The sequence below is a fragment of the Rhinolophus hipposideros genome (assembly GCF_964194185.1).
Source record: "Rhinolophus hipposideros genome assembly, chromosome: 11".
Classification (NCBI taxonomy): Eukaryota; Metazoa; Chordata; class Mammalia; order Chiroptera; family Rhinolophidae; genus Rhinolophus; species Rhinolophus hipposideros.
Genome location: NC_138057.1, coordinates 77408222 through 77436159, shown reverse-complemented (window position 1 = coordinate 77436159; position 27938 = coordinate 77408222). Strand labels below are relative to the sequence as shown.

Genomic DNA, 27938 nt, shown 5'->3' with positions numbered 1-27938 from the left:
CTGGCCTAATCAGCATTTACACTGATCAACCAGGTCATTTTTCACTTCCCGGAGTCTGTTCAAGCCCCCGCCGTTCCTTCTCTATAAAATGCCCAGTCACCAATCGCTTCTCAGCCTTTTGGCTAAAATCAAGTGTGGTGTCTGTTCTTATCAGTTTAAAATGCCCAGTCCCCTCTGTACAAATTGAAGTGACATTCAGTCCATGCTGGACCCTCAATCCTACTGCAACAGTATATTACTGATTAAAATCTGTCCTTACCACTTTAACTAAAGTCCAACTTTATTTCTTTGACACCAGCACAGTCATCCTGAGTCATGGAAGTTTCAGGATTACTTAAGTGGTAATGTGCTAGAGTTGCCCACTCAGCTGGCATGTCCCATTGCAGTGATCAAGACTGAGTTCCAAGTGTGACACGCTCAATTCAAACACCTGTCTAGGTTAGTCAAAAGTGGAAGAGGGCAGGCGGCTGGAGGGCTCAGTTGTTTAGAGCACGAGCTCTGAACCACAGGATCGCTGATTCAATTCCCACGTGGGCCAGTGAGCTGCTCCCTCCACAACTAGATTGAAGACAACGAGTCGGTTCAATTCCCACATGGGATGGTGGGCTGCACTCCCTGCAGCTAAAGATTGAAAACAGCAACCAGACTAGCTGCACCCTCCACAACTAGATTGAAAGACAACTTGGAGTTGATGGGCCTTGGAGAAACACACTGTCCCCCAGTATTCCCCAATAAAATAAAAAAATAAAAAAAGTGGGGTCAGCCCGGTGGCTCAGGTGGTTGGAGCTCCATGCTCCTAACTCCGAAGACTGCCGGTTCGATTCCCGCATGGGCCAGTGGGCTCTCAACCACAAGGTTGCCAGTTCAATTCCTTGAGTCCCGCAAGGGATGGTGGGCAGCGCCCCCTGCAACTAAGATTGAACACAGCACCTGGAGCTGAGCTGCCGCTGAGCTCCCGGATGGCTCAGTTGGTTGGAACGTGTCCTCTCAACCAAAAGATTGCTGGTTCGACTCCCGCAAGGGATGATGGGCTGCGCCCCCTGCAACTAGCAGCGGCAACTGGACCTGGAGCTGAGCTGTGCCCTCCACAACTAAGACTGAAAGGACAACAACTTGACTTGGAGAAAAGTCCTGGAAGTACACACTGTTCTCCAACAAAGTCCTGTTCCCCTTCCCCAATAAAATCTTCAAAAAAAAAAAAAAAAAAAAACGTGGAAGGGAATTCATTGACTAATGCAACTGGGGAACCTAGAGCTAATATCAGCTTCAGACATAGCTGGATGTAGGGGCCCAGCCAATGTTAAGACTGTTTCTCTCACCCCATTTCAGGGCTGCTTATCTCTATCTCTTTATAAGTTGGCCTCATTCTCTCCTACCAGTCTCTCTCCACATAGTGTAATGACAGATGCCAGTTGCCCTTATATCCTATTCTTTATGCTTGAGATCCAAACAAAAGCACCTTTCTCTCTCAGCCTCTATTAAGTACTCTATGGAGTGATTCTGATTGCCCCTGCTGAGTCACATGCCCACTACCTAGGACCAATCCCTGGAGACAATGAGATAGGGCACCATGTTTGGATTTCTAGAGTCACGTGCCCACATGTGACTGTTGTGAGTGCCTATAAAGGCAGTCACTACACTTCAGTCTCTTGCTGAAAGCCAAGGGTACATTAACCCCTCGGCAGGGCCCCACGTCCCTGCTTGGTACTCGTGACTCAAGTGGGGAACAAAGTCCCGGCACACAGGTTCAGATAGAGTGAGTAACACAGCTTTATTTGGGAGCCAATGTCCCTCCAGAGGCCAATGGTCTGGTAAGCACAGAAGGTTATACAGAATAGTATATATTTAATAACGAACCAAGTCCCAGAATCAATCTGGATGGAGAAGGTTTCTGGTCTGGGAGAGGCAACTGGGCCCACGACGGGTCTGAGGTGAGCTGATCTTGCAAGGAAGAACTTCGGAGGGTCCCAGAGTATTGCGGCTTGCCCCTTGCAGAGGGTCTTAGCCAGAGCGTCCAATTGGACCACTCACAGCATTGCTCTGGAGTTCTGCTTTTACCCTCTTTTCCTTGGACTTGTTTACCTCTCGAGTGATAACCAGAAGTTGTTTTGGTGGTGTTTGTGTGGACAGAGCCAGGAGAGCAGTTTCCAGGCTCTCAGCCTCACGTGGAAAGATGCTGGCTCGGGTAGTAGATGGCCATCAGCTGTGACTAGTTGGCCATCGGCTGTTACCGGTTAGCCATTAGCCACGGATATAACGGCCGTGGCTGAGCTAGCAAGTGCGGATTGCAGTTAGCAAGTGGGGTTGGTTGGCAGAGAAGCGGACGGCAGGTTGTGGATCGTGTGGCTCCTGCTTCCTGTATCTCCAACCCAGCCGCCAGCGAGAATATAGAGGTATGACTCCCCTACCTATGGCTCCGTGGGTGTTCCTGTTTGGCCTCACCATATCGTGTGTTCTTGTGCTGGAACGGGAGCTGAGACCCCGCATGACAGTGTTTATAACTCAATTTTGTTATGCTCAGTTTCACACAAAAACATGTTTTTCACTTCACTCTTATCAGTCTCACACATGGGTGGTCATAGTCCTGTTCCTACTAGTAAATAACTTGTTTTGCAAACCTCAATCCAAAATATATAATATATATTATATGCTCTATACAGACTCCCATTACCCTATGGAGTGAAGGGCACACTTCCTTCAGAACCACATGGGATGGGGAAGAATCAGTTCCCCAACAGAAAAAGGAATGTTGAGCTGACAAAAAAAAAAAAAAAAAAAAAAGCTATGTCAGAAGATACGAGAGGAGCTGAGAGGGGGCCAATGTAATGGAGAAAGAAGGTGGATGTTGGTATCAGTGTGAGGTGCAGGTGGAAAGGCAGGGCTGAATGAGGAAGACCCTGGGGACCCGAGTGAAAGCACGTGAGCAGTGAAGGATGAAGCATCGGTGGGACAAGTCAGTCTGGTAGGGTGTAGGTATTGGCTTAGACAGTCCTATGTCCATTATTTAATCCTCCCAGCCACCTTAGGAGGGGTCACTATTATCATCTCTATTATATAGACAGAAAATAGAGGTCAGAGTGGTTCAGTAACTTGCTCAAGCTCACACAGGCAGGAAGGGGCAGTGCTGTAATGTCTGACCCGGAGCCACGTTGGGCCCCTCACAGCCAGAATCTGCACCACCGACCTCCACTTTGCTCTCACTCCCGTTTGCAGCATCTGAATACGAATAGCAAGGAGGTAAGCGTATCTGTCACCAAGGAGCAACCTCGGGCGAAGCCACAGACATCACATTTTTGAACCAGGCATAATTCTGCAACCTAGAGTTACAACCAACACCTGGATCTTTGAAGAGCTTAGGGAACGGCATGCACGCGCGGGGCTGTGGGGCTGGAGAGAGGGGTGGGAGCCCAGTGGAACCGTGGAAACTGGAGCTTGCTACTTGGCTTTGGAAAGTTACCTGGCTAGTGGGCACTGCGAATGGGAAGTTACTGGCTGCGCGCGCGCCGGCCCCGCCTTCAGCTTCTTCAGGCACCTGTTGGCTCGAGGGCCTACTCGGCCGCAGCTGCCATCCAATACGCAGCCTCTCTGGCCCGATCCTGCCCCGCCCACCACCTGGATCTGCCAATCCCCGGGTGGATGCGGCCCCTCTCCCTCCGAGGGCCCGCCCTTCTGGGCGCTTCTTCCGGGTGGGGCCCCGGGCTGAGGCTATGGCGCCCTGGGCGCTCCTCACCCCTGGGGTCCTGGTGCGGACCGGGCACACCGTGCTGACCTGGGGAATCACGCTGGTTCTCTTCCTGCACGATACCGGTGAGCCGGACCCCGCGCGACCCCAGATCCACCCGATTCCGCATGGTTCCCCAGACATTTGGGTCTCACTGGGTCCCCCGCCGAAGCCCCAGAGACCCTGGGATTCACTCCATCTCCGCTAGCTCCGGAGGCCCCTTCCCCGTCTGTCATCCCAAGAGCCACCTGATTTCCGCCTAGTACCCCGTCGACCCTAATTAATCCCAGCATCTTCCTGATCCCTGCCAGACGCCCTGTCCAACCCAGGACCCATGCAGTGCCCACCAGATTAATAACCAACTCGAGCCCCCATCTTCCCTGATCCTTCCCAAGGATTGGGAAACACAAAACAACCTTCCTTCTGTAAGATTCCAAGGATCAACTAGATCAAGGACTGGCATCCCGCCCAGCCCCGTTCCCACTAGCTGCCCAAGTCCGGGCTCCCACCCTCAGGCAAGAGAATACCCCATAGGGCACTGGCCTGTCCCGCATGTCCCCATCCTAGCTTCTTGACCTGGTAGCCCCCATTCACCCCACCGCCCCCCCCCCACTTCCTTCCCTCCCTTCTTTACCTGCCACAGGTTGCCTCCAGCACAAATTCTCACCCTCCCTCGCTGCCACTCACTGCAGCCCTCACCCCTCCCTCCTTGCTCCAGCCTCAACCCCTGGACTGGGGGCATTCTTACCTTCCTCCTAAGACCTTTTCAAGTTTCCTCCACCGTCTTCCCCCGTTAGCCTAAAATAACCTCCTTAGTCTCATCAGGAAGGGATCCCCAACCCTCTTCCTTCTCTGTTACCTTTTTCAACCAAGGGGCACCAGAGTTGTTCACACTCTGCTGTCTGGCTATCTCTCGCCCCTCACACCTCAGCCCCCCACTACCCCAGAATCCTCAGTCACCTCCATGGGCTCAGTCACGCTTCCTGGCCTGGGCCACCCTCATGGCCTTCTCTGCAGCATTGGAGCATCTGAGCCCCATCCTCCTGTGTGTCTGTCTCATGAGCATGGCAAGCCTGGCTAGTCTCTCCCTATCATGGAGCCAGGGGCAGGGACCCCTCCTTCCTCTCCCCTACATCCAGTCAAGTCTGGCCCCTTCACCCCCTTACTTCCATCGCTCCTTCCCCTCCTCTCCATCCTTCCTGCGCATGCCCTTGTCCAGCCACCCACCTCTCCCTCCTGGATAAGCCTCTCTGCCTCCAGGCTTCACCTCTGATCCATCTTCTCACTGCTGAGAGGGTTTCCAGAAACAGATCTGACCCTATAACCTTCCATGATTCCCTGTTGCCCTCCAGAGAGAGTGCAGATGAACCACTTTTTTTTTTTCCTGGTCCTGAACTTCCTCCTATGCAGGGGATACACCTGACCACTCATGAAACCCCATCTCCAGGCCTCTCCTCAACCAGCGAGGGACACACTCCCCACCTCACTCCCCAGCTGTACCCTCCCCCATGCACCTTCCCCCACAGACTCTCCTGTTCACCCCAGCCCTAGCCTCACGCTCCTCCTCTGGCCTCTCCAGAGCTGCGGCAATGGGAAGAGCAGGGGGAACTGCTCCTGCCCCTCACCTTCCTGCTACTTGTGCTGGGCTCCCTGCTGCTCTACCTGGCCGTGTCGCTCATGGACCCGGGCTATGTGAATATCCAGCCCCAGCCCCAGGTAACCAGGGGGACCATGGGGGACTGAACCCCTCCTCCCACCAACAGGGGAGCTAAGGCCCCAATAACAGTCTCATGCCAGGCTCTGTGTGGAGGGCTTTCCTGGGACATCTCAGTGAATCCTCTTGCCAGCCCTAGGAAACCCAATGAGGAATCACCAAGGCCCAGAGAAGGAAAGCAACTGGCAAAGGTCACACAGCCTTGCTCAGCTCAGGGCACTCTGCCCAGTCTACCACCTTCATAACGCAAGGGATGGGTCCCAAAGTGTGCACACCGAGAGCTAAGCTGGCCCCCAAGGGAGATGTCCACCAGAGCCATCTGCCTCCCAAGGGGACCCCATCTTATACAGCCCTTCATTTTCAGGAGGAAGCCAAGGAAGAGCAGACAGCCATGGTTCCTCAAGCCATCCCTCTTCGGCGCTGCAGACACTGCATGGTGCTGGTGGGTGATGCAGGGACCTCCTGGGAGGGCTCAGGGGCACGGTTGAGACTCTCTCACCTCCTATTGCCCCAGCGCCTTGGCCTCACCACTCCAGGACAGGGAAGGCCACCCAGATTCAGGCCCTGCTCTCTTGCCCTCATCCCTTCCCTCACTGTTGGGTCCAGAGAGGAGCCAGCGTTGAGCCCGACTTCCTCTGTGCCCACAGCAGCCCCTACGAGCCCGACACTGCCGTGAGTGCCGTCGCTGTGTCCGCCGCTACGACCACCACTGCCCCTGGATGGAGAACTGTGTGGGGGAGCGCAACCACCCACTCTTCGTGGCCTACCTGGCACTGCAGCTGGTGGTGCTTCTGTGGGGCCTGCACCTGGCATGGTGGGTCCCGCCCCTCCCCTGGGTGTGGGGGGATGGTGGGCGACATGGGCCCACGAGGTGTGTAGAGAGCCAGGGCTCCCTCTTCAGGAGCCTGAGACCCTCTCCCAAATGGCCTGTCCACCTAGGTTCCCTGGGGCGCCCCTGTCCTCCCCCAGCTCCCTATCCTGCCCCATAGGTCTGGCCTCCGGTTCTTCCAGCCCTGGGGGCTATGGCTGCGGTCCAGCGGGCTCCTGTTCGCCACCTTCCTGCTGCTCTCCTTCTTCTCGTTGGTGGCCATCCTGCTCCTGGCCTCGCACCTCTACCTGGTGGCCAGCAATACCACCACCTGGGAGTTCATCTCCTCACACCGCATTGCCTACCTCCGCCAGCGCGCCGGCAACCCCTTCGACCGCGGCCTCACCCGCAACCTGGCCCACTTCTTCTGTGGCTGGCCATCAGGATCCTGGGAGACCCTCTGGGCCGAGGAGCAGGAAGAGGAGCAGGGCAGCAGCCGGGCTGTTTAGGGTCGCAGAAGGCAGGACCACCATTTTATGCCTGAAAACTGGAAGGGCTGAGCCAGAGGGCCTGAGGCTCCTCACTTGTCCCCACCCCTCCCCAGCCTCTGAGCAGAGTGAACAATAGACCCCTGCCTCGGTTGGCAGTTATGCCTCCAAAGAAAGAAGGGGAGGAGGAGGACCTGGGGGGGGCTGGGGCACCAACACCTCGGGCTTCTGAGACCTCCACACCACCCCCCAAACCAGAATGCCTCCAGTGCACAGTTTTATAAATTTAATAATCCATAAAGCAAGTCAAGTATTAAAAAACAAACCAAACCACTCCTCGGCGTGCCAGCCTTTCTGGTGCAGGTCTGTCTGGGAGGCAGAGGGGGAAGGGAGCGTCCTGCCCAGTGGCTGAGCCAAGCACACAACAGCAGCCCCCTGGACTGACAAATACCACGCAAGGCCTGGGCAGCCAGGATACACAGCTCGGCAGACAGGTGGGGGGTGAGGTCTAATGGTCTGGGGGGCAGGGGACAGGGACCCCAGGAGAGGCCCTCAGGGCTCCAGGAATCGTTCTGACACAAAGTCGAAGTCCCGAAAGGCGGCCTGTTGGCGGGCAGTGAGGGGACGGCGGAGGTCAGGTGGGGTCAGGGCAGGCGGCAACCCTGTGAACTCGCCCTCGAAGTAGCGCAGGTCTGTAGAGCCACAGAGGGTGGGTGCAAAGGGGGGCTGGACAGCGCGGGCGAGCAGGGCCTGCCAGTCGGTGGTCTGGGGACAAGGGCAGAGGTGGCTGAGATGACAGGGACGGCAACTCACGTGGTCCCTCAACACCTCCCCCTGTGCCCAGCACTGGGGACCACTGCCGCCGCCTTGGCCACTAACCCTGAAGAAAGGCTGTGTCTTGATCTCCTCGGCGTCCTGCTCACCTGCCCCCAGGCGCTTCTCTGGGCACTTCTGGAGGAGCTGAGCAAGAGAACAGGTGATCGTGGAGGGCACTGCCCCTCCCCAAGTCCCCCAAGCAAGCTGGGCCCCAGGGCCCCAGGGATGGGTGGGGACGCCGCCACAGCTGTCGGGCCCAGCCCCAGACCCTGCAGTGATTACCTTCTGGAGGATCTCAAGCCCTTGCACCGACAGAAAACGGGGATATGAGGCGTCCACATTGACAATGCAGTCAAACACCTCCTCCTCGGTGTCCCCCGGGAACGGGCACTGCAGAGATGGGGCTCAGCAGGCCGCATGGGCCACCCCCACCCCACCCTGACTAGAGGCCCTGGTCCAGCACTCACCTCGCCCACCAGCATCTCATACAGCAGCACACCCAGCCCCCACCAGTCCACAGCCCGTGTGTAGTCCTCCTGGGTCAGCACCTCAGGGGCCAGGAACTCCGGGGTGCCACAGAATGTGCTCGTCCGGTCCCCAAATCCAATCCCTGTAAACCAACATCCACACCGATGCCAGTTCAGTGTTTCGTCCACATAACTTCTATGGTTGTAACAACCAACAGCCAACCCTAACACTCCATGTATCGAATTCCATGCCAAGCCCTGCCCCTCGGAGGTGGGATAATGGAGGTGGGAGCTGAGGCTCAGCCAAGCTCACATGCCAAGGTCACAAAGAAAGCAGGATCCAGTGCCCTCTCCCAGCTCCGAGCACAGGCTTTCCCTCGGGCCAAGGGCAAGCTAGGGCTCGTTAGGGCTGGGAAAGAAGCGTCAATGCATCCAGCTGGTCCCTGGAATGAGGGTGGGGGCGGGGAGATTTCCTGGGAGATGCCACTTGCCCACCGCCCTGCTGGCCTTGACTGGCTGAGGAAAGCTGGAGGGTACAGGATCCTGGACAGGAGGCACCCACCTTCCTTACATAGCCCAAAGTCCGCGATCTTCAGGAAACCCTGGGCGTCCAACAGAAGATTATCCAACTTAAGGTCCCTATGGGTGAGGGGGGTAGATGAAAGCAGCCCTGGGAACAGCGGCCCATGAGGAGGGCATCATCTGCTCCTTCGCCCCCTCCCCTAGCATCTCAGGAGCAAGTTACCTGTAAATGATCTTCTTTTCATGTAAGAACTGCAGCCCCAGGACCACACAGGCCAGGTAAAACCTGGAGGGGTGGTATACGGGGGAGTTCAGGCCCAGGACTGCACATGTGGGTGGGGGCAGGGAGGCACCAGGATGGCCACGGCCTGGGGACCCCCGAATGTCTCAGACAGAGTCAGATGTGGGTGAGATACTGGTGAGCTTCATCCTTCGGATTGAGGGTGGGTGCAGGGTGGGGCTCCTCCAGACAAAGACCCCAGGGTTGTCCCGTTTGCTGCCTGCTATGGACCTACTCTTCTGGGTCTCTTAGATTGTGCCAGGGATGATGCCAAGTGTTCTCATGCCTTATTCTCCCGGCATCCTCCCAGCAGCCTGCAGTTGATACTCATCATGCCTATTTTTCAAATGAGAATCTAAGACTCCAGTAAGTGATGTGCCCAGGGTCACATAGCTAGTAGCAGAGATGAAATGTGAGACCAGACTCCAGAGCCCTGGTAGGTAAGAAATAACTCCAGCTGCCAGTCACTTAACTGTTCACTGGTCCCTGTGCTCAACAATTCATAAATATTATGCTCATCTATGCAACAAGCCTATGAAACGGTTATTAACCCATTTCATAGTTATATAAACTGAGGCCCAAGGTGACATATACAAATGCTGTGAGAATTGATCACCAGGATTTGAACCAAGGCCTCCCTGACTCCCAGCTCTTCTGTTGATGAGTGCCCTAGAGAAAGCAGGGTGAAGGGGGCCTGGTATAGGGAACCAGGGAAGGGTTGCTAGAAGAGGCAGACAAGAGGGATGGGAACCCACCGGGCCTGGGGCTCAGGGAAGACGTCCTCATGGATATGCATCATGAGGTCACCACCTGGCACAAACTCAGTCACGAAGCAGGCATGGCTGGAGGTCTGGAAGCAGGCAAGGAGGGAGAGCAGGAAGGGGTGCCCCATGTGGCCCACAGCCTCCAGGATCCGCTTCTCGCAATACAGGCTGCAGGTGGGGGAGTAGGTTTTAAAGGGAAGGAAAACCTCCACTGGCTGTGCCCTGCCACCCACACGACACCCTGGGCTTACTGGGTCTTCAAAGTGCCAGGCAAGTAGAGTGATGGTTTCTATGTATCAGGGGCTCACATGGGTCATTGGATCTGTACCACCACTACTGTCCCATTTTACAGATGAGGACACTGAGGTGCAGAGATAAGAGGGGACCTGTCCCCGGGCACGCCGTTAACTGCAGGTACTAAAAGAGAACCTAGGCCTGGTCGGCCCCCAGGGTCAACTCTTCAAAGCCCCAGGCACATTCTGCTGCCTTCTGGTACCACCAGCCCAGGCCAGCCATCTTGGGTACCCTCCGGGGCCAGGTGCCCCATGGTGTCACTACACACCTCTCAATCTCATCCCGGCTCAGCACCTCCTGCTTCTTCAGTGCTTTGATGGCATAGTATTTCCCCGTCCCCTTGAACTGGACCAGAAGGACCTGGGGACCAGAGAGAGGTTGGGCCCCAGGTAGGCAGTACAGAGGAGTCTTTTCTTCCCCCACCCACTACCCCACGGTCAGTATCCTCCTAGCTCATATGCTGAGGGCTGCCCAGCCCCCTCCACTGCACCCTCCTCAGGCTACTACCTTCCCAAAGTGGCCCCGGCCCAGCACAGCCAAGCAGCGGAAGTCCTGAAGCCGGGGGGGTTTCCTGCAAGAGAGGGTACAGGAAGTCCCATGGGACAAGGGCTGGGTCTCCACCAAGAGCCAATTCAAACCCTCCATGCCTGGTCCTGGGCTGTCCCCACATCTGAGGCTGGAGGAACAGGGGCTGGAGAGCCTGGGTGAGGGCTCCCAGGACAGCAGTTGCCTAGAGTCCAGCATGCAGCTAGAGCTCAGTAATGGGCTCCAGGGAATAAGACTCTGAGGGCGAGCCAGTGAATGCGCCAAGGAGCCACAGAGGGCTGTATGAACGGACAGACACTACAGTGAGTGGGTCATGTCTCAAACATGAAGAGACCCACGGGGATACCTGGTGGCTGAGGCTGGCAAAGACGACCCAAGTCGAGTCCTGGGCTCCATGTGGGGGCGTTTGGTGCGCTGTGGGAGCAGAGGGCTCAGAACAAAGCTAGCTTCCTTCCTCTCTCCCTCCAGCCCTGCCATTCCCACCCCAGCACCTCCAGGACTACCATGCCCCCCTTACCGGCATCTCCTCGGGGGTTGGCTGCCGGGGCAGGTAGAGGCGCGGGGGCTTGGGTGGGGGCCTCATCTCTCCTCCCAAGGGAGTCTTCTTGGGGGGCAAATTACTGTGGGAAGGAAGCAGACACATGGCAGGGCACTGTCAGACAGAAAAGTTGGGGGGACGGACACACAGCCGTGCAGAGACAGATAGAGGGTCAGAAGTGAGCCACAGGGACAGAATGACAGACACTGACGGCGCCTGGAGAGGCGGATACTGAAAAGAGGCAGGGAGCCTGGGACGAGGTGGTTCCTCACCTGGGCGAGGCAGGGTCAGTGGCCCCCTGGGGTGTAGCCAGAGTCTGGGGACACCCTTTCGGGGGGCTGATCGTGCTTGGGGAGCTGCAGGGGGGTAGCAGATTCATGACCAAGCGCCCCCAAGCCGCCATGCTGAGGTTCATCTGGGAAGCCCTCAGGAAGTCCTGACCTGGGGCAAAAGGGGGGTTCAGTCCCAAGGCTCCCTGATACCCCTGCTCTGTTCCCTACACACACAGCCCTCTCCTGTCCACACCTCTGCGTTTAGAGAAAATACGTTTCTGCCTCTGCAGTCGGGGCCTCCTCTCAATGACAGGGTCACAGAAGGTCACCTGCAAGGACAGGGGGCAGGGCTGAAGAACTGTCCCCTCCTACCCCACCAGCCACAGGCACCTCCCCGGCCTCTAGGATCCCAGCCTGAGCCTCCAGTGTTAATAATGCAAGAGCCAGAAGGGCCCAGAGATGGATCCAATGTCCTCATTGGTCCCAGTGGGGAGACAGGCCCAGAGAGGAGAGTCACAGATGAGGCAGGGCAGTCGGGACAAGGGCACAGGCCTCTAGATTCCCATGAAGTCCTCAGAGAGTCCCTCAGCCTGGTAATCCATTCTGGGAGACCCCCTCCCTCCCGACCTCAATTTCCATTCCCGTGCATGTAGGTCGCATTTTCGAAGGCCCTTTCAGCTCTCATGGAGCCAGGAGCCCATGAGGTCAGAGGAAAGGGGCCAGTGGGCACCTGGGCAAAGAGCAGCCCCTGTGGCACCAGGCTGAGGGACAGCTGGTGACAGGTATTGTCCAGGAAGTCCTCCAGCCGCAGGAAGATCACGCCACACAGCTGCCGCCAGTCCCGCCAACGCACCCCAATCTCCAGCTCTCGGGCCTACATTGGGGAGGCCACATTCAGAGTGGAACACGGCACCAGTCCTACCTGGCCAGCCTTCCACCCCGTGGCCCAAGGCCACGCCCGGCCTCTCAAGAGCCATCCTCACCCGCTCCAGGGGGACGACAAAGGTCTGGTCCCAGGACTGCTTGGCTACAGGCCCCCAACCCGTCTGGCCCACGACACGATTGTCCACTTTCAGCACAGCCAGCACCTCTCCTGCAGGGCCAGAGCTGGGGCTCAGGGAAGGCCAGGTATGAGAGTCCTTTGCTGTCCCTCAGTTCCCTGCGTCCCCCTACTCACTGGCCAGCTCGCTTCTACCACGCTGCTGCCTAGCCTTGCCCCGAAGCCAGCCCTGGGAGGGGCTCCTGGCCAGCGCAGCCACCGGGGAACGGCCGGGCACAGTTGTCAGCAGCTGCTCACAGCCCAGGAGGTGGACCTGAAGTGTCCCTGTGGAGGCATGGGGGGACATCGTCAGGTGCCATCCTCCCATTGCCACCACCAAGGGGCCCCTGGAGCCCCAGAACACTACCTTCTCCTGGAGATGGTGGAATCTAGCCCCTGCCCACGTTAGGCCTTGGCAGCCATCTGCCAGCCTCCAGGCAAACCAGCTGGCCCTCTCTTCCTGCACCCTCCATGCGTTGGGTGCAGCAGACACTCAGGCAAAGGGGCAAGACTGAGACCTCTGCCAGGCCGCATGGAGCCCAGTTCTTGATGACATGCTGCTCAGGGCCTGGGGAGCACCGTAGCAGGGATGAGAACTTGGGGAGCAGGAAGCCCGGCTGCCTATCCTGTCCCTCCTCCTCTCTGGGCCTCAGTTTTCCCATCTGTATAGTGGAAATGAGTCCCAACTCTGCCTCACCTCGCAAATGGCTACAAGGAGTGTTTTGCCAACCAAGTGGATTCATTTTTAGGGTCACTAGAGTTTTGTTTCTCAAAGGGTAGAGGAAGCAGCAGGACTCTAGGAGCCTTTGAGGACATAAACTGGGCCTAAGAGCACCATTTAGGGAGTTCAGGCCTAGGCTTACACTCCAAGAGACCTTGTAAAACAACCAGTACCCAGGTTAGAAAATCATCTTAGGAGGAACAATTCAGGGAATTGGGTTGTTTAGCCGGGAGACAGTATATGGGGTATCCTGAGCCCCAACTAGCTCAATTCTAGGCCCTTTAACAAGCCATTTCCCCTGCTTGTCTATTTGGCCATCTCCCATAAGCCCTTCAAGGCCAAGCTCAGACACCATCTCCTCCAGGAAGCATTCCTGATGCCCTAAGGGGGCCCATTCAGCCCCTGTACTTGCCCTTCCCAGCTCTGCTCACAGTGGGCTGTGGCCTATCTACCCCTGGACCAGCTCTGAGCAGGAAAGCACTGGGCTCTCCTATTGGCGTTGTGTCTCAGGTGGGAAGTTCGGGGCTTCCAAAGTCGCCACTCTCAGATCATTTGTTGATTGCAATTCGGCTGCCACTACGAGGAGTCAGATCCAGCTCAGGATTAAGAACTTTCTAACAGTCCATCCAAGCTGCCCAGGACTGGGTACCAAGGCCTCCAGGGCTCTGAACTCCCAAACACTGGCACTTTAAGCATTGTCATGGTGACCCATTTAAATAATTGCTTCACTGAATGAGTACTGACTGTGTCAGCAGAGAGTGCTTAGCATTTCACATGCAACAACTCACTGAATTTTCACAGCAACCCTATGAAGTAGGTGCTATTATCATCCCCATTCTACAGATGGATAAACTGAGGTTTAAAGAAAGGCTATCAGTTGCCCAAGGTCACGCAGCTAGAGGGTGGCGGGGCCAGGACTGGAACCCTTCGCCAAAGTTCTTCCCCACTGTGTTTCAGGGTCCTCTCTGGAAGGGAAGGAGAAATCTGAAGTGGGAGGGACTCCTGGCTACCTGTCACGGCGGTGGGCTTCACAAGTGTCCCTGAAGGCTGGGGGTTCCCAGACACAGCAGTCCGCAGCTCCCGGGCCACTTTGCCACGTAGAGGGTGGGCAGGAGGCAGGCCCTCCAGCAGCTTCTCCAAGGCCAGCCGCAGGAGGTCCAGTTTCTGGGAGGACTCCTGGAGCTGGGCCTGAGCCTGCAGACGGGACACCAGCTCATGGGGGGCGGTGGGTGGGGGGTGGGGAGGGCAGTGGCTCATGCCACCTGAAGACACCTCTGATGAGGTCTATCTAGACAGGACGTTCCTCACTGATACCCTGCACGGCCAGTCCACAGTGCCTCCTGCCACTGCAGAGGGTGGTACGGGATAAAGGAGACCCTCAGAGAGGAGTGGCAACAGAAGGGGACCCTGGGCTGACCTCGGCCAATGCCTTGCGGTCTTGCGTTCGCCGGCCCCCCAGCAGCTTCACCACGTTTTTGGCACCCTCGGCCACGGCAGCCTCGATGCACAATCGGTGCCTCAGCTCTTCTGCCAGCAGCTCGGGCCCTGGATGGAAGGAGGGAGCAGCCCTCAGGCCCTCGCCCTGCTCTGCCCTGCCCATCCTAGCTGCCCGAGGCCTCACCTGGCTCAGGGGCCCCACTGGTCTCCAGGCTGCTGATCTTCATTCGCAGCAGGGCCACCTTCAGCTGGCTGTCCCGCAGCATCTGCTGGGCAGCTGCCAGGAGCTTCCTCCCCTATGGGGGGTGACATGTTAGCCCGGAGCCCTATGGTCAGACAGGGGACTAGAGCCAAGCCTCCCCTGTTAGACTAGGTCTGGGCCACAGCCTCCCGCATCAGAAAAGATAAGGGCAGAGGTCAAGCTCCCCATGTCATACGGGGAGTTGAGACTGGGCCTTCCCTACTAGACAGGGAACCCCCCCCATTAGACCAGTATTGTGCCTTCTGTTAGACTAGGCCCTCGAGCCATGCCTTCCCCACAAGGCTGGGATTTGGGACTGTGCCCCACCCCCATCAGACTAAGAGTTAGGACTGTGTCTCCCTTACAGGGCCAATGGCTGGGTTGCATTTCCCTATCAGAACAGAGGCTGGATCAGCACCTCCCCTAATAATCTGAGAGCCAAATCCTCCCCATCAGAGGCCAGGAGCCTTACCTTGGGGGTGCCGCTGGCATACGTGTGGGTCATGTTCTCGGCCCCCTGCTTTACCTTCAGCTCCACCTGCAGCTGCCTCTGCAGAGCCTCCAGGTGCCGGGCCCTTGGCTGCTCTGCCAGAGGCCAGGGGCCCGGGGCCACAGGTTCTGTGTGCATGAAGTGTGGGGCATGTGAACCCCTCACTCCTTCCCTCCCTCCCCCTCCTGGGCACGGGCTACCTGACGAGATTCTGAGGGTGGTCCGGACCAAGGCCGAGGGGCTGGGTCAGCCTGTCGCCTCCTGTCCTGAGGGGTCTGCCCAGACTCCTGACTCACCAGCTGGGCCAGGCCCGGGGCTGGGCAGCAGGATACGGGTGTGCAGCTCCTGCAGCTCCCCGTGCAGCTGCTCCAGACGGCGATTGGAGGATCGTAGCAGCTGCTGCACGTGGCCCAGGTGGCGGCGGTCTGTGGCCACCCGCCGCAGGTTCTCCATACCCTCCTTGATTTTTAGCTCCTTCTGGATGGCCCGACGGATCACCTCTTTCTCATCCTCAGGGGGCCGGTGGCCCACCCCAGGCTGTGGAATGGCAGAGAAGCCATTTCACTCCGTCCCCGCTGCCACCAGCCTCAGCTCACCACAGACAGAGGGAGAGGGAGGCATGGACAGCACCCAGGACTGACACACGGGGTATGGGAAGCATCTCTGACCGTGGAGCTAGTATCCCTAAGCCAGGTGGAAACCCCAAAGCTCTTTATCCAGCAGAGGCTCTCGTCCTCCACATCAGAGAGATGGGTGTGGGGAGGGGAATTTTCAATGTTCACGTGATACTACTGGGTGCCCGGTCTGTTCTAAGAGCTTTGCGTATGTTAATTTGTCAATCCTGAGAACAACCGCACGAGGTGTGCAGTTACTATTTTACAGGTGAAGAAACTGAGACACAGAGAGATTAAGTAATCCGCCCAAGGTCACAACAAGGAGATACCACCACCTCCTGGGGCCTTGTCCCGCCAGCCCAGCCACACTTCAGGCTGCTGGAGGGTTGGGCTGCAGGTCAAGACCTGCGGCCAGAAAAGAGGCTAGGGATTCTCCCAAGGTCAGAGGCCTGAGTAGAGGCCAGGGCTGTTGCCTTGATGCCTCAGACGGCAAAACAGAGGCATAGAGAGAGGCTGGGGAGGTCTCCGGGGGCCCACTCCTAGCTCAGCTCCTGGGAGGAAGTAGGCTTTCTCATGACTTTACCCCAGGTTGGAGCAAGGAAGAGGAAAACCTCATTCCCAGAGGCCATTTCAAACCAACGGGTGCCAAAGCTGACCTCAGCCCCGGGTAACCCAGGAGGCCCCCCATGACTCCTGCAAGGCCTCCACCTTACCTCTCTGCTCTCCATCGCCTGAGCCTAGTAGAAGAGGTGAACACCTTGGCCTCTGGGACCCACCACCCCAAGCCTTCCTGGCCTGCTGGCCCAGCAGTCAGAGGGCAGGGGCGGGGCTCAGGAAATCCTTTGACGGCTCTAGGGGAGAGGGCCAGAGCCAAAGGCCTGAGCAAACAAAGATCCCATGGAGCTGGGGGCCAGGCCACCAGGGTCCTGAGTCACCCAGCTGCCACTGCTGGGCGGAGGTTCACAGGAAATCGGAAAATGTGTACAAGCCACTGCTGGAACAGGCGGAGGGGCCTCCGGAGGAAGGGGGTGGGAGGGGGCAGACACAGCCCTGAAGGTTGCCTAAGCCGCTGAGGCGTGGGCACTCAGGGAGTCTTCTTGAGGTCTCCTCTCCCTTGAGCATGGTCCACGGGCCTGTCTGCTCAGGGCTGAACTCCGGCCATGTGCACACACACACCTCTCCCTCCCCCGTGACAGACGTGCACACAGCCTTGGCCCCCGTACCCACCAGCACTATTGCCAGCTGTGGCAGGAACCCGCCTCCCTCGCCATTAGGGCTGGAACCCTCTGTGTACCCAAAGGTTCCAGCGCAGGCACTCTGCGTGCCCACGTGCCCCGGGAAGGGCCCCCACACCCCACCCCCGCAAGTGCGCAGGGACTGGCCCCTCCCGGCCCCTTCTCCGTGAGCACACGCATTCTTCTTCCCCTACGTCGCTCCCAATGTGCCCGCAAGGCCCCCCTTTGCTTCCCGCGCCGATTCCCATCGGCCTTAGAGACCTACCTGGAAGAACCGATTTGGGGAAACTTTGGGGCCCACCCTAGTGGCTCTCACTGAGGATACAGACACGCTCGTGGACTGCCTGGCTGAAGGTTCTGAGCCACTTGGAGGTGATTTGGGGAAGTTTCCCGGAGGCATGAAAGACTTAGCCCTAGTGCTCAGTTATGCCCTGCGAGGGGGTAGGGCGGCCCGCGGCAGGAGGTGGGAAGGGACACGGGGCAGGGCTGGGGACGCGGCAGTTCCCAGCTCCCAGGGCAGTGAATGAGGCTTCCCGCCCCCGCGGCCCGGCCTCTCCCGGCGCTGTTCACCTGCCGCAGAGCCCCCTCCTCCATGGCGTCGCTCCGGCCGCTCAGCCCCTCCTCTCCACCACTCCGGTTCCGGAAGCCCCGGCCCCTCGGCCAAGACTTTCAAACTTGAAACTTCCCGGGAAGCGGCGCGGGAGCCGTACGGTCCAGCGCCCCCTCCCGAGGTCCGCGGGCACTCCAGGGACCTGGGATCGGAGCCGCCTCTCGGCCGCGCCAGATCGGCCCACGGGACCCCACTCCCGAACCCAAGGCCACAGCGCCTCCCCTCGGATCAGAGGTTCCGCGGGATTTGGGATCCAGCGCCTCCTCTTTCGAGGCCTTAGTTCCGGCTCCTTGTGACACTGACGCCCACCCCAGGATAGAAGGGCAGGAAGGGACATTTCCCGGGCTGGGGTTCTCTGGTTGCCCCGCCGCGCGCTCAGAGGGGTGGGTCCGAGTGGGGACAGCGCCGCCTACCGACTGCAGGGCGCGGCCTGTGTGGCGGGTCCGCTCCCAGACAGCCTTTTCTCCGAACCTCACACCACGACCTGGCTCCGCTCCTACACTTATCTTCTCAGATGTCATTGGTGTGAAAAGGGCTAATCCCAAACCTGTCGCCCCCAAGAAGTCTTGGCCCTGTCTAGAGTCACTATAAGAACGTATGCGTCTGAAAAAAGTCAAGTCTCACCCAAGTTACGCCAAATTACAAATCAGATGAACAAACCAAAACGTCTTAGGCCCCCACCCCTTGACCCAACTGGAGATTTTCTGTCTCAGCCAGAGCCACTGGCTCTGTTCCACCAGCCCTCTCACACATTGGAAAGTGAAAATGACAGGCCACGGACAATTCTGGGTTTCCCTGCAAGGGAAATCAACGAAGTGGCATCAATACATGCAAAGGCAACTTGGTTCAGTGGGGGACATGCCTACATCTCATAATCAGAGTTAAGTCGGGGCACTTTTAACTCATATATACATGTTAATCATAGCCTAGCCCAGCACATAGTAGGCTTTTTAAAATGGGAGTTATCAAGCTGTCCTGAGCTGAATGTTAACCATAATTTAGAAAGACTTATCAACTTCTGACTGCAGGTCATAGGCTTGAGAAACACACACACACCATGAATTGAACTAGCATTGCTCCCGCTTTCAGGATGTCTACTGGATCATTTATCCCCTCCTATAGCCAGAAAGCTGAACTATGTCGAAGAACTCAAAATTATTTTCCAAGTTTGCTGAGAAGTGTTTCACTGCCTCACTAAGGGAAAGTTCAGTAGCAGAACCCACCCATCCATTCATGAACCCCAGGCTGGGCAAACCTACAGGGAAACCAAGTTCTAGGCTGATGGGTGAGTCTGACCAGAGAGCCATACCTTATGTCACGGTGATGGTACTTCATGAATTATAATTCTTAGAAAAATTTAAATTTACATTCAACATCCAGTGGATAAACAGAGCAAACCAACTCGCCAGCTAATTGGCTGTTTAATTGTATAAACTGAAAGGAACCTAAATTCCTAGCAAGGAATTCCCTTCCTATACATTTTCTTCTCAATATTGCAAATAACAACCTATCTACACTTAGATTTGCATCCCTTGGGGAGTAACTTAGTACAGTGTCACCAACTAATTAAGTTGGCACATACCCTCCACTTTTTATAAAAAGTCCTCTCTTATTCTAATCACAAAACTGCAGTCCTTTCCTTCAGACCTGTTACATAGTGAATTTAAGTCTTCAATAAACACAGCCATATATTCAAAAGGGAATGGTCACTGGTAAGGTGTGCGACACTTTTCAAAATAAGATGTTGCCCTCTAAACAATTGGAAAGGCTACTCATTCATTTCCTAAAGAACTTGTCTCAGTCTTCTGGAAATCCTAAACGTCTTCATCTTTTGCAACAGAATTCCATTCTTGCGACAGCCAGAAAGGGTTCATAACAAAATCTGAAAATGCAGAAAAACCAAAACTGTGTTTCTGGGACCAAGTGAAACCATGAAACAAGTAGTTATAAAGCAGTAATAAAGATTACCACATCAATTAAACACAATTGTCCAGAGTGAAGCCCAGAAGGCCCCCAACATCCCTGAAGTCAAAAACTCGTACCTTTTACAGCCTAACAGCTAGCAGGCCAGATGTAAAGCAAATTGGTCAGCCCAAGGTATCCAGGTACTCCATGGATCGTTTAAACACATTTTAGAGGCTGACTTGGGTGAAATAGTAAGGGCCTGTCACGGAGGGAATACAGTGAAGTCTTTTACAAACCGGGACATCATTGGAGAAACCAACATTAACCTCAACTGCAGGGATGGTCTAAAATAGAGTATTTGTTAAGGTTTTGAAATTTACATAATATGTAGACACATTACAGGATACTGTCCTCTACACCCCAATTCATGTAGTTAAGTCCCCTTCATAAGCTGAGCCTAACAGCACAGCACAGCTTGGGAAGAGGACGTCCTCTTCCCATAGCAATGACCTAAACAGTCACCTTTTGCTCTTTTCTATTTTAAACGTCCTACATCAAAGGAGCTTTGAGCTGTTCATCTAGCCCTTTCCAATATATACTTGCCTAAGGGCCAGCCCAACTCCCCTTGCCATTGGACCCACAGCACACTAGCTACTCTGTACGTGAAGGTCATCACTTTGTTTTCCCACAGCCGAGCTCTCCACAAGATTTGCAGCACAAGGAAACTAAGGGTGATCTCAAGAATTAGTAGTCTTTGGGGACCCCTAGTTTTTGACCACATTCCCAAAATATGACATTATGAAAATTCGATTTAATGTGATCTATAAGCAAACAGTGCCACAATCTCACCAGCACATAAAAGTTTTGGTAAACTGTAATTTGTGAAACAAAAATGACTGACTTCCATGTGTATTAATCCAAATGGCTTTTTGTTCGCTGGTGAAAAGGTCTTTAAATGCTGAGACTTCAAAATCAATTACCCAATCCCTTCAGGAACTTACTATAAAGTAACAGTAACATGTTCAGTGTGTTTTACGCATTTTCCTGTAGATGTCATCTATACTATACTAACTGCTTAACTATTTGGATTTTCCCCCCTTCCCCAGTCACTATAAACGCCAAGTAACAGGATAAAAAACTAGCTTATCATCTAAATCCAAAATCAAGAAACGTTTCTCTACAAAACAAGGAGAATGACCCCAGTCAAAAAAAATCTTTACGTTCCTTTATTGGAGCAAGATTCCTGACCAGTATACAGTGATGTATTTACTAAACAGAGACCTGTGCAGAAATTACATACTATCCATCTAGATAGGTTTTCATTACACTTTGCCTATTGATGGAATAGTTCCATTTATAAAGTTTTATACATCAAACAGCTTTGAATTTGACCAGGCTGTCCATTAATTCAACTCTGAAAAAGTTAAGTGGCATTTAATTTTAGCTACTATATTTTACAGCATTAAAAAGCTTAGGCATTAGGTAGCTTCTCAAAATGTTCTTCTATGCATGATGGCATTTAGCAGAGCAGAGTCCATCATCTCACCCAGATTCACACAGACGGGTCTCATTTGAGAACTATATGCTAAATAGCTGGTACTTAGAGACAGAAGTACTCCTCACCTGAGTTTCTTACCACCAATGCGGACTTCTTACTCTGAGAGCCTGTCTTCTTGGCAGCATTTTATAGTGCCAACGAAGACATGCCAGCAATTGCCCCGTGTGTAACTTGGCATTAGAGCACCAGGTCTCTCTGATGGTGGTGGCAGGCACTATTATTATATCCAAGTAAATAAAGGCCCATTTTTTTAAAAATGCCAATTTGAAATACAAATTAAGGGTACAAATATACTCAGAACTGAGTTTTTGAGCAATCTCGTGTCCCGAATGATTTTAAACTTTCAGAAATTGATGGCAAATTGTACCCATGATGTTTCCTAGCTATGGAGACATTAATACATTGGTTCAAATCCCTTTACTCAATCCACATAGCCCTGAGGTCATCCTGCAAAGTGCGTATCAAAAAATAGGGAGTTAGCCTGACAAAGTTTGACAATATGTTATACAAGTCAAACCTGTTCTGAGAGAAAAGCATCAAATCCTTTGTGTACACATTTAGTTTTATTGTAACAAAGCAACTTGTACACTTTTAACGTTTAAAACTGAGCATCATCTTTCCTTTCCAGTGAAACAAAAAGAAAATTTAAAAATAAAGAGGAACAAAATTACAATAGAGGATGTCAATTCCGAATAAGATCCTACAGCTTCTGCTGATTCTCCCATCGAGTGGCAGGGCTCAAGTCATCATTAGGAGAGAATTTTATTTTAAAAGTGTCATCTTAAACTGCAAGGATGTCCGTTAAACATCACAATTAAACATGCCAAAGGAGAAGCCATGTTGTCAAAATGCCCACTTAACCCACCCAAACATCTCAAACCCACCCTTTGCTGACCTTCTATAACCCCATTTTTTTTTGTTTTTTTTTTCTTTTTTTAAACAAGAGAAAGTAGACAGGTACATGTTGGTAAATGCTAACTGTCCATATTCACATAGAGACACAGTGTAATCTCTGAGCCCAATATACAGAGAAAGGAGGAAAAAAGCTAGAATTCTATGCACTACTACACAGGGGCCTAGCACCCTCCAGCTTCCAGCAGAGCTAAGGGAGCAGAAGGTTTTTCTTTTTTCCCACAGAGCACGGTGGTGTTGATTCCATAAAGTTTTTGTTGCGACAGGAAGGGATAAAAATGAATTTGGAACAGAAAGGGGCAGAGATTCTTTTCCCAATGTATTCTGCTGAAATTATTTCCCCCCAAATAAGGTGAGAACCATGGTGTAAAGGAGAGAAAAGAGACCTCAAAAACAGGGCGACTGAGCACAAGAGGAAAAAAAAAAAAAGACTGCAACTTGCTCCCAGGGACTGGAGAAAATTAAAAAAGGTTGGAATCCATCAATGTTCCATTAGTCATCTTCTCCTTCATCTTCCTATAAGAAAAAAAGTAGACAGTTAATCTTTAGGGTTAATTCTGAAGTCATTCCCCAGCATTCATAGGAACCATGGTGGCCTCCACAAAACATGACATACTACAGGGACATCTAATTTTATGAACTTACACATCATTGCATCAAACCTTAACTAAAAGACCCAGTGATACTGTTTCAGATAAATTAACTTTTCAGCACTAACCAAATCATTGGCCATCTTTCAGACCTAATCATTCAAACCCAAAACCAATCCACAATAATTTCTTGTCTCCTAAACATGCAAATGTTTGTTCTTTGGGAAGATTTCTCAGAATTTGACCAGCTGCTTTCGCTGGTCTACTACTTTCGCTAAGTACTGGGTAGGAAGACAGAATGGAGTAGTCAGAAACTAACCACAAAAACAGAACTCGTTAAGTTAGTGATAAAACAGGCTTATCAACATTTCTTTCACTCCTGGACAATAAAGTAGCTTACTCTTTTCTATGAATCTTCCCATAATCAGTGGATTCGGTTCCATTATACTATACACCTCAAGTAACCTGGTGAAGTCCTTAAAGACTATTTTTACTCAACCAAATGTTCTTTTACCTCTCCTTCCTCCCCCTCATCATCATCTTCATCTTCTTCACCTTCATCCTCATCCCCTTCTTCATCAATATCTTCCAACCCTTCTTCTTCTTCATCATCATCATCATCTTCTTCTCCTTCCCCTTCTTCATCGTCCATGTCAGGAACCTTTAAAAACCAAGAGTTAAGATCTTAAGAACTCATTTTCAAATAAATGAGACACGTACAACCTTGACTAAAATAGTCTTTTCAACTCACCAAGTAGTACTGTAGCGGATTTGGCCAAATATCATCTTTGATGACTTCTCCTAACTCATCTGCGCCTGCATCAGAATGGTCAGTAAACCAGGTAAAGAAGCTCTCTGGTTCCTCATGCTGTCTCTTCCTGCTGGCTTTATTCTGTGTTTGACTTGAACGTTTCGTCAAATCCTAAAGGAAAATGGGAGAATTTTTGATACAGGCTCTCTACAACACCTGTATTCCCTACAATTTAAACAATGGGTTTAACCCCAAAGCAGAACAATAACAAAATAATCAGTATATTATCTACGCTATTCTTCTTATCTAAAAGAAATTACAAAATGTAAGGAGGAAAGAGTCCTAGCAAAGAGTCCTTTGCATTCTAGGTGTGCAAAGACTTACCAATTTTATGACAAGCTTTTCCCCAAAAAGGTACCATTTAAAGTTGCCTTTTCCATAAATTAGTTCCACTTTAACAGCCAGTATCGTAACACAGTACGATAATTTAAAGTATATTTACTAATTAAATGCAGACATAAATGGATTTTGGGAAGTGGCAAGCCATTTGAAGAGCTCAGTCATCAAAATAGAAACCCCCAAAAATTTAGTCCATCTCTTTAAAAAGTTGCGATTATAATTTGTAACGGGAGTTCCAGGCTATTACATTTGAGTTTAACACACTGGAGTCTTGTTTTATATTTTAAGGATTCACATTTAACACATTACTAAAGCACCAAATACTGGTAAAATGACTCAACTAAATCAAAATATACAAAAGGATACTTTTTCCCCAACAATTCAAATACCTTTCCAGATTTCCATTTGATTTCAGTGGACTTTGAAGATGGATCACCACTCTCATTCAGATGAAATTCTTTGGAGAGAACTTTATTTTCGAAGTAAGGATTTTCATCAAAATACTATAATAAATAATTAGAGGATTAGAAAACAATACAAACAGTTCTTCTAACTGAAGCGCTAATTAATTTCCATAGTGGCAAACAAGAGTTACTGTTACTTACAAAATCTATTCTGTAACCTGATTTTATATCTTCAAATTCTGTCACTTCAACTCTTGTCAAATAATGCAGCGCTTCTTCGTCTTCTTCCCCAAGCAGTGCAGACACTAGACCAGCAAATTATAGGTCAAATGAACATTAAATAGACCAGCATTAACAAACAACTCAAGAGCTTGTTAAAGCACTTTTAAAAATTTCCAAATGTTTGGGTTCATAAATTCGTTATCTGAAAACCAAATGGTACAATATCAAAGCTGTCAAGCTGTCACTATCTTTTATCAAGTAACTGAACAGAAATCCTCACAATACATCTCTTCTAAATAGAAGGCAGGAATTCAAGCCTCCCCTCTGAATGTTTCAACCTCTGCACATAACCAATCCGTTGGACCCAGTCCTCGCTCAAGGTCCCCCCACTCCTGAACGAGAGGACATCCCATTCTTTAACAAAGCCGCCACAACATACCTTGTGGATGGTTGACAAATGTTGTTACCCAAAAATTTGGGATTTTGGCGATCAATTCGGACCTCTTCTGAAAAAATGGTTGGCGGAGTTTGTTATATTTCTGTTCTACTTTCAAAATCTCCTCACTGGCTTGTTCATTAAGTCTGAAGCAAGTGAAAAGACACGTTGATAATGATGGTATTGGACAAATACAAAAACTGCTGAGACTACAGTTATTTACTCTTGTTAAATTTAGAATAGTGCTAAGTACCTATTTATAATAGCCAAATCACCTAGATTGTAGGTATAAACTCAAGTCAAAACTAAGATGGCAATTTGATCAGCATTAACACTAGGCACTCAATAAATGACAGTTCTCAAAGTGCTCAGGGAATTTTGGTAAGGTTGTGTATTTAACTCATCTACTCTGTTACCAGGCTAACTTCAATTGTTCCCCTCAGGCAGAGCAAGGTGGGGGAAGGCCGCTAATCAAGTAACAAAGTTATTAAGGCAAACCAGAGCAATACTGATGCCATAATGCTGAACTTTCAGAAGTCCATGCACTGCAATTCAGACAATTTGTAGCTTTTGAAAGCAAACCCAGTCTTTACAAGGTCAGTATACTCTCATCAAGAGCTTTCTGGTGACTACAAACATTCCATAAAAAATAACAATGACTCTTCATAGCCCCAACTAAGTTACAATCATCTCCACTTAGCCAGTGGATACAGATCTGACCATAGTTTCCATGACCACCAAACCATAAGGTGCATTTCAGAAAAGTTCTCCAAAGTAAATTAAGAAAAACTTTACCTGTCTATTTCATTTTGTACTTCATCAATATGTTCAATTGCTTCTTGCTGTTCTTTTTCTGCAAGAAAAAGATGCATAAGTCTCAATACTAATTAGAGAATAAACTTAACTATCTTTGATGTGAGTTATATCAATAAAGCTGTTTATAAAAAAGTCACCGCCTACAACTACAAGTCATGCCTTCCACGTGTTCGTGCACTTAGCTGACAAATTATTTTTTAATTGAAAGACTATTCACAGATCACTGCTGCTAGACTAGAAAAGCACTTAATAGTTACAAGAAAAAGACCAATTGTCATTTATTATGTATCACATTACGTATCTGCAATACACTAGCACCAGCTGTTAACTAGAATATGGGAAGTAACCCATGCCAATAACAAAAATCAAGACACTACCTATATATCTAAATGCTAGAATCACTTTTAACAAGAAAGCTGAAAATGTCAATGTCTACTTACAAGACACCAGACACGCCTACAAAGACAGGAAAGAGGGAAGGGTCGCAGAACTACCCCACCCTCGTGAACGCTCGACTTTACCTTCTTAGAACACGAACCCCACGATTCGTATCTGACCTTTCTCACCCCGCCAACCCAATGTCAGGCGAGCTGATCACAGGTGCGGCCCCACATGATTTTGGAGCACACTTACAGGGAACAAGCACGAAGTCACAAAACTACGAGCCACAGAAAGGAGGAAAAGGAAGTGAGCTTTGGGAAAGAAAAGGTGCCCTTTTGTCCGGTAAAGACTGCAACACCTACAGGCTAAGTGGGCGTGAAGGGGCCTGATCGCGCGGTCCATTTCCGGTAACCATCCCGGGTTTTGCAGCCCCCTGCCGAGGCAGCCTCTACAGAAAAGGCTACGAGGTTTTCCAAGGGCCATTGTAGAGACCCTCCGACACCCTGGTCGCCGCGCCAGCTTTCTCAGCGCGCCGCCGCGACGAGGTGGCCGCCCCACGTGGGGAGCGGCCGGGGCCGGCCGGAGCATCCTCCCGAGCAGCCCGGGCCCAGAGCGCGGCCGGCCGCGTGCTCCCCCGAGCCCCCACCCCGCCCCATCTCCAGGCAGAGGGCCGCGCCGGGGCCGGCCTCCGGGTGGGGATACGGGGGCGCCGCCCGCGGGCCGGGCACGAAGGGGGAGCCGCGCGGAGGCCCGAGCGCGGGGCCGCGTCCGGCCGCACCATGTGGCGGCGGCGGCGGCTGATGGGAGCGAGGCATCATGGCGGAGCACAATAAAGAGAGGCTTCTCGGGAGGGAGGGAGGGGGAGGAGAGCGAGGGAGGGGGGAGAGGAAGGGGGGGTCTCCTCCGCCCGCGCCGAACAGGCCGCAGCGCCCCCGCCTCGCAGCGCCGTCCGCCGCCGCGGCGCCACCCCGGCCCCGGCCCCGCGCGCACAAAAAAGGGCGCCGAGGCGCGCGCCGGCCCGTCCGCCCAGCGCCCCCCGCGCTCCCGCGCCCCGCCGGCGGCCTGCGGGCCAGGCGGGCGGCGAAGATGGCGGCGCGGGCCGGCCCCCGCCTCGCCTGCTCCTCACCTGAGGTCTCGTCGGCCCCGTCGTGGTTGGAGTTGAGCTCCTTTTTACTGACTTTGGCCGCCGGCGCCGACATGGTGCTGCTCCGCGGTTGGGGGGGGAGCGGGGAGGGGGAGAGAAGGGAAGGCGAAGGGGGCGGGCAGCGGCTTCCCCTCACGCCACACGCGCGGGCGCTCGCTCGGTCCGGCCGCCTCCTCCCGGCGCCCGCTCGCTCTCCCTCCCCCTAGCTCGCGCGCGCTGCCCTCGCGGCCTGACGACGAGGGAGGGGCTGGGGCAGCGTGCCGGGCCCCGGCCCGGGCTCCTGCTTGCGGAGGGGAGGCGGCGGCGGGCGGGCGGGCAGGCGGCTGGGCTCCCTCACTCACGCTCCGCGCTCCAGCTCGCTGCTCGTTCTCCCCGAGCCGCCTCCTCCTCCACCTCCTCCTCTCGGCGAGGGGCGGGCGGCAGGGCGCAGGCGCGCCAGGCCCCGCGCGCACGCCCCGCCTTCGGCCGGAGAGGCTCGCGCCGCCTAGCCATTGGTTGGGGCTCCGGGACGAGGGGGCGGAACCGCGGCGAGGAGACACAGGGCCTGGCGAAGAGGCGGGAGGAAGGAACGCGGCGACGTACGGGGCCGGCCCCCCGCGCTGCGCTCCCCTCCCCCGCTTTCCCCTTCTGCAGCCCGACCCGGGACATTTGCGCGCTACGGGCGCGCAGCGGCCCAAGAGGCAGGGCCTCGCCGGCCAGCACGCAGGCCCCTCGGCAGGCGCGTCACGTGGTGGCGCAACGGCTTCCCTTCTCCGCGGGTGGCGATGGAGAAGGGTGTTCGCAGCCCCCCAAAAGTGGAGGCC

At 53.4% G+C, this 27938-nt stretch overlaps 3 protein-coding genes across 12 annotated transcripts; 1 reads left to right on the top strand and 2 right to left on the bottom strand.

Moving 5' to 3' along the window:
- The first annotated feature begins 3678 nt into the window (after positions 1-3678).
- ZDHHC12 (zDHHC palmitoyltransferase 12) lies at positions 3679-7067 on the top strand. 7 transcript variants are annotated; one of them, XM_081065873.1, is made up of 5 exons: positions 3679-3807; positions 5301-5437; positions 5800-5877; positions 6083-6249; positions 6447-7067. In XM_081065873.1, exons 1-5 carry the CDS (start codon positions 3708-3710, stop codon positions 6868-6870), a joined length of 906 nt encoding a protein of 301 aa, XP_080921999.1. In that variant the 5' UTR covers positions 3679-3707; the 3' UTR covers positions 6871-7067. The 7 variants fall into 7 exon arrangements, with proteins under 7 accessions (XP_080921999.1, XP_080922000.1, XP_080921997.1 ...); XM_081065874.1 differs by having other exon boundaries at positions 6425-7046; XM_081065871.1 differs by having other exon boundaries at positions 3682-3807; positions 6375-7046.
- Positions 7002-17994, bottom strand: PKN3 (protein kinase N3). 4 transcript variants are annotated; one of them, XM_081065869.1, is made up of 23 exons: positions 17578-17994; positions 16486-16623; positions 15455-15695; positions 15141-15286; positions 14612-14723; positions 14408-14535; positions 14001-14184; positions 12408-12554; positions 12214-12323; positions 11961-12104; positions 11484-11559; positions 11231-11399; positions 10938-11040; positions 10767-10834; positions 10382-10445; positions 10143-10234; positions 9572-9748; positions 8760-8822; positions 8577-8653; positions 8015-8157; positions 7830-7937; positions 7611-7691; positions 7002-7496 (listed from the first exon to the last, which is right to left on the bottom strand). In XM_081065869.1, the coding sequence occupies exons 2-23, from the start codon at positions 16498-16500 to the stop codon at positions 7284-7286; spliced, it is 2661 nt and encodes an 886-aa protein (XP_080921995.1). In that variant the 5' UTR covers positions 16501-16623; positions 17578-17994; the 3' UTR covers positions 7002-7283. The 4 variants fall into 4 exon arrangements, with proteins under 4 accessions (XP_080921995.1, XP_080921996.1, XP_080921994.1 ...); XM_081065870.1 differs by having other exon boundaries at positions 17273-17626; XM_081065868.1 differs by lacking the exon at positions 16486-16623 and having other exon boundaries at positions 17578-17911.
- Positions 17995-20720: 2726 nt separating this feature from the next.
- Positions 20721-27546, bottom strand: SET (SET nuclear proto-oncogene). The gene is made up of 8 exons (XM_081067436.1): positions 27118-27546; positions 25590-25647; positions 24798-24940; positions 24338-24441; positions 24122-24235; positions 23334-23504; positions 23097-23243; positions 20721-22508 (listed from the first exon to the last, which is right to left on the bottom strand). The coding sequence occupies exons 1-8, from the start codon at positions 27188-27190 to the stop codon at positions 22485-22487; spliced, it is 834 nt and encodes a 277-aa protein (XP_080923562.1). The 5' UTR covers positions 27191-27546; the 3' UTR covers positions 20721-22484.
- Positions 27547-27938: the final 392 nt, after the last annotated feature.

Bases quoted from the DNA above. Each gene is read 5' to 3' on its own strand.
- ZDHHC12 (XM_081065871.1), top strand. From the start codon at position 3,708: ATGGCGCCCTGGGCGCTCCTCACCCCTGGGGTCCTGGTGCGGACCGGG. The intron at 5,438-5,799 runs GTAACCAGGGGG...CTTCATTTTCAG, and splicing joins ATATCCAGCCCCAGCCCCAG to GAGGAAGCCAAGGAAGAGCA. The intron at 5,878-6,082 runs GTGGGTGATGCA...CTGTGCCCACAG, and splicing joins GCAGACACTGCATGGTGCTG to CAGCCCCTACGAGCCCGACA.
- PKN3 (XM_081065867.1), bottom strand. From the start codon at position 17,407: ATGCCTCCGGGAAACTTCCCCAAATCACCTCCAAGTGGCTCAGAACCT. The intron at 10,235-10,381 runs GTAGTAGCCTGA...TCTGGTCCCCAG, and splicing joins GCCGGGGCCACTTTGGGAAG to GTCCTTCTGGTCCAGTTCAA. The intron at 7,938-8,014 runs GTGAGTGCTGGA...CCATCTCTGCAG, and splicing joins ATGAGATGCTGGTGGGCGAG to TGCCCGTTCCCGGGGGACAC.
- SET (XM_081067436.1), bottom strand. From the start codon at position 27,190: ATGTCGGCGCCGGCGGCCAAAGTCAGTAAAAAGGAGCTCAACTCCAAC. The intron at 24,442-24,797 runs GTATGTTGTGGC...TTGCTGGTCTAG, and splicing joins ATTTGTCAACCATCCACAAG to TGTCTGCACTGCTTGGGGAA. The intron at 24,236-24,337 runs GTAAGTAACAGT...TATTTATTATAG, and splicing joins CAGGTTACAGAATAGATTTT to TATTTTGATGAAAATCCTTA.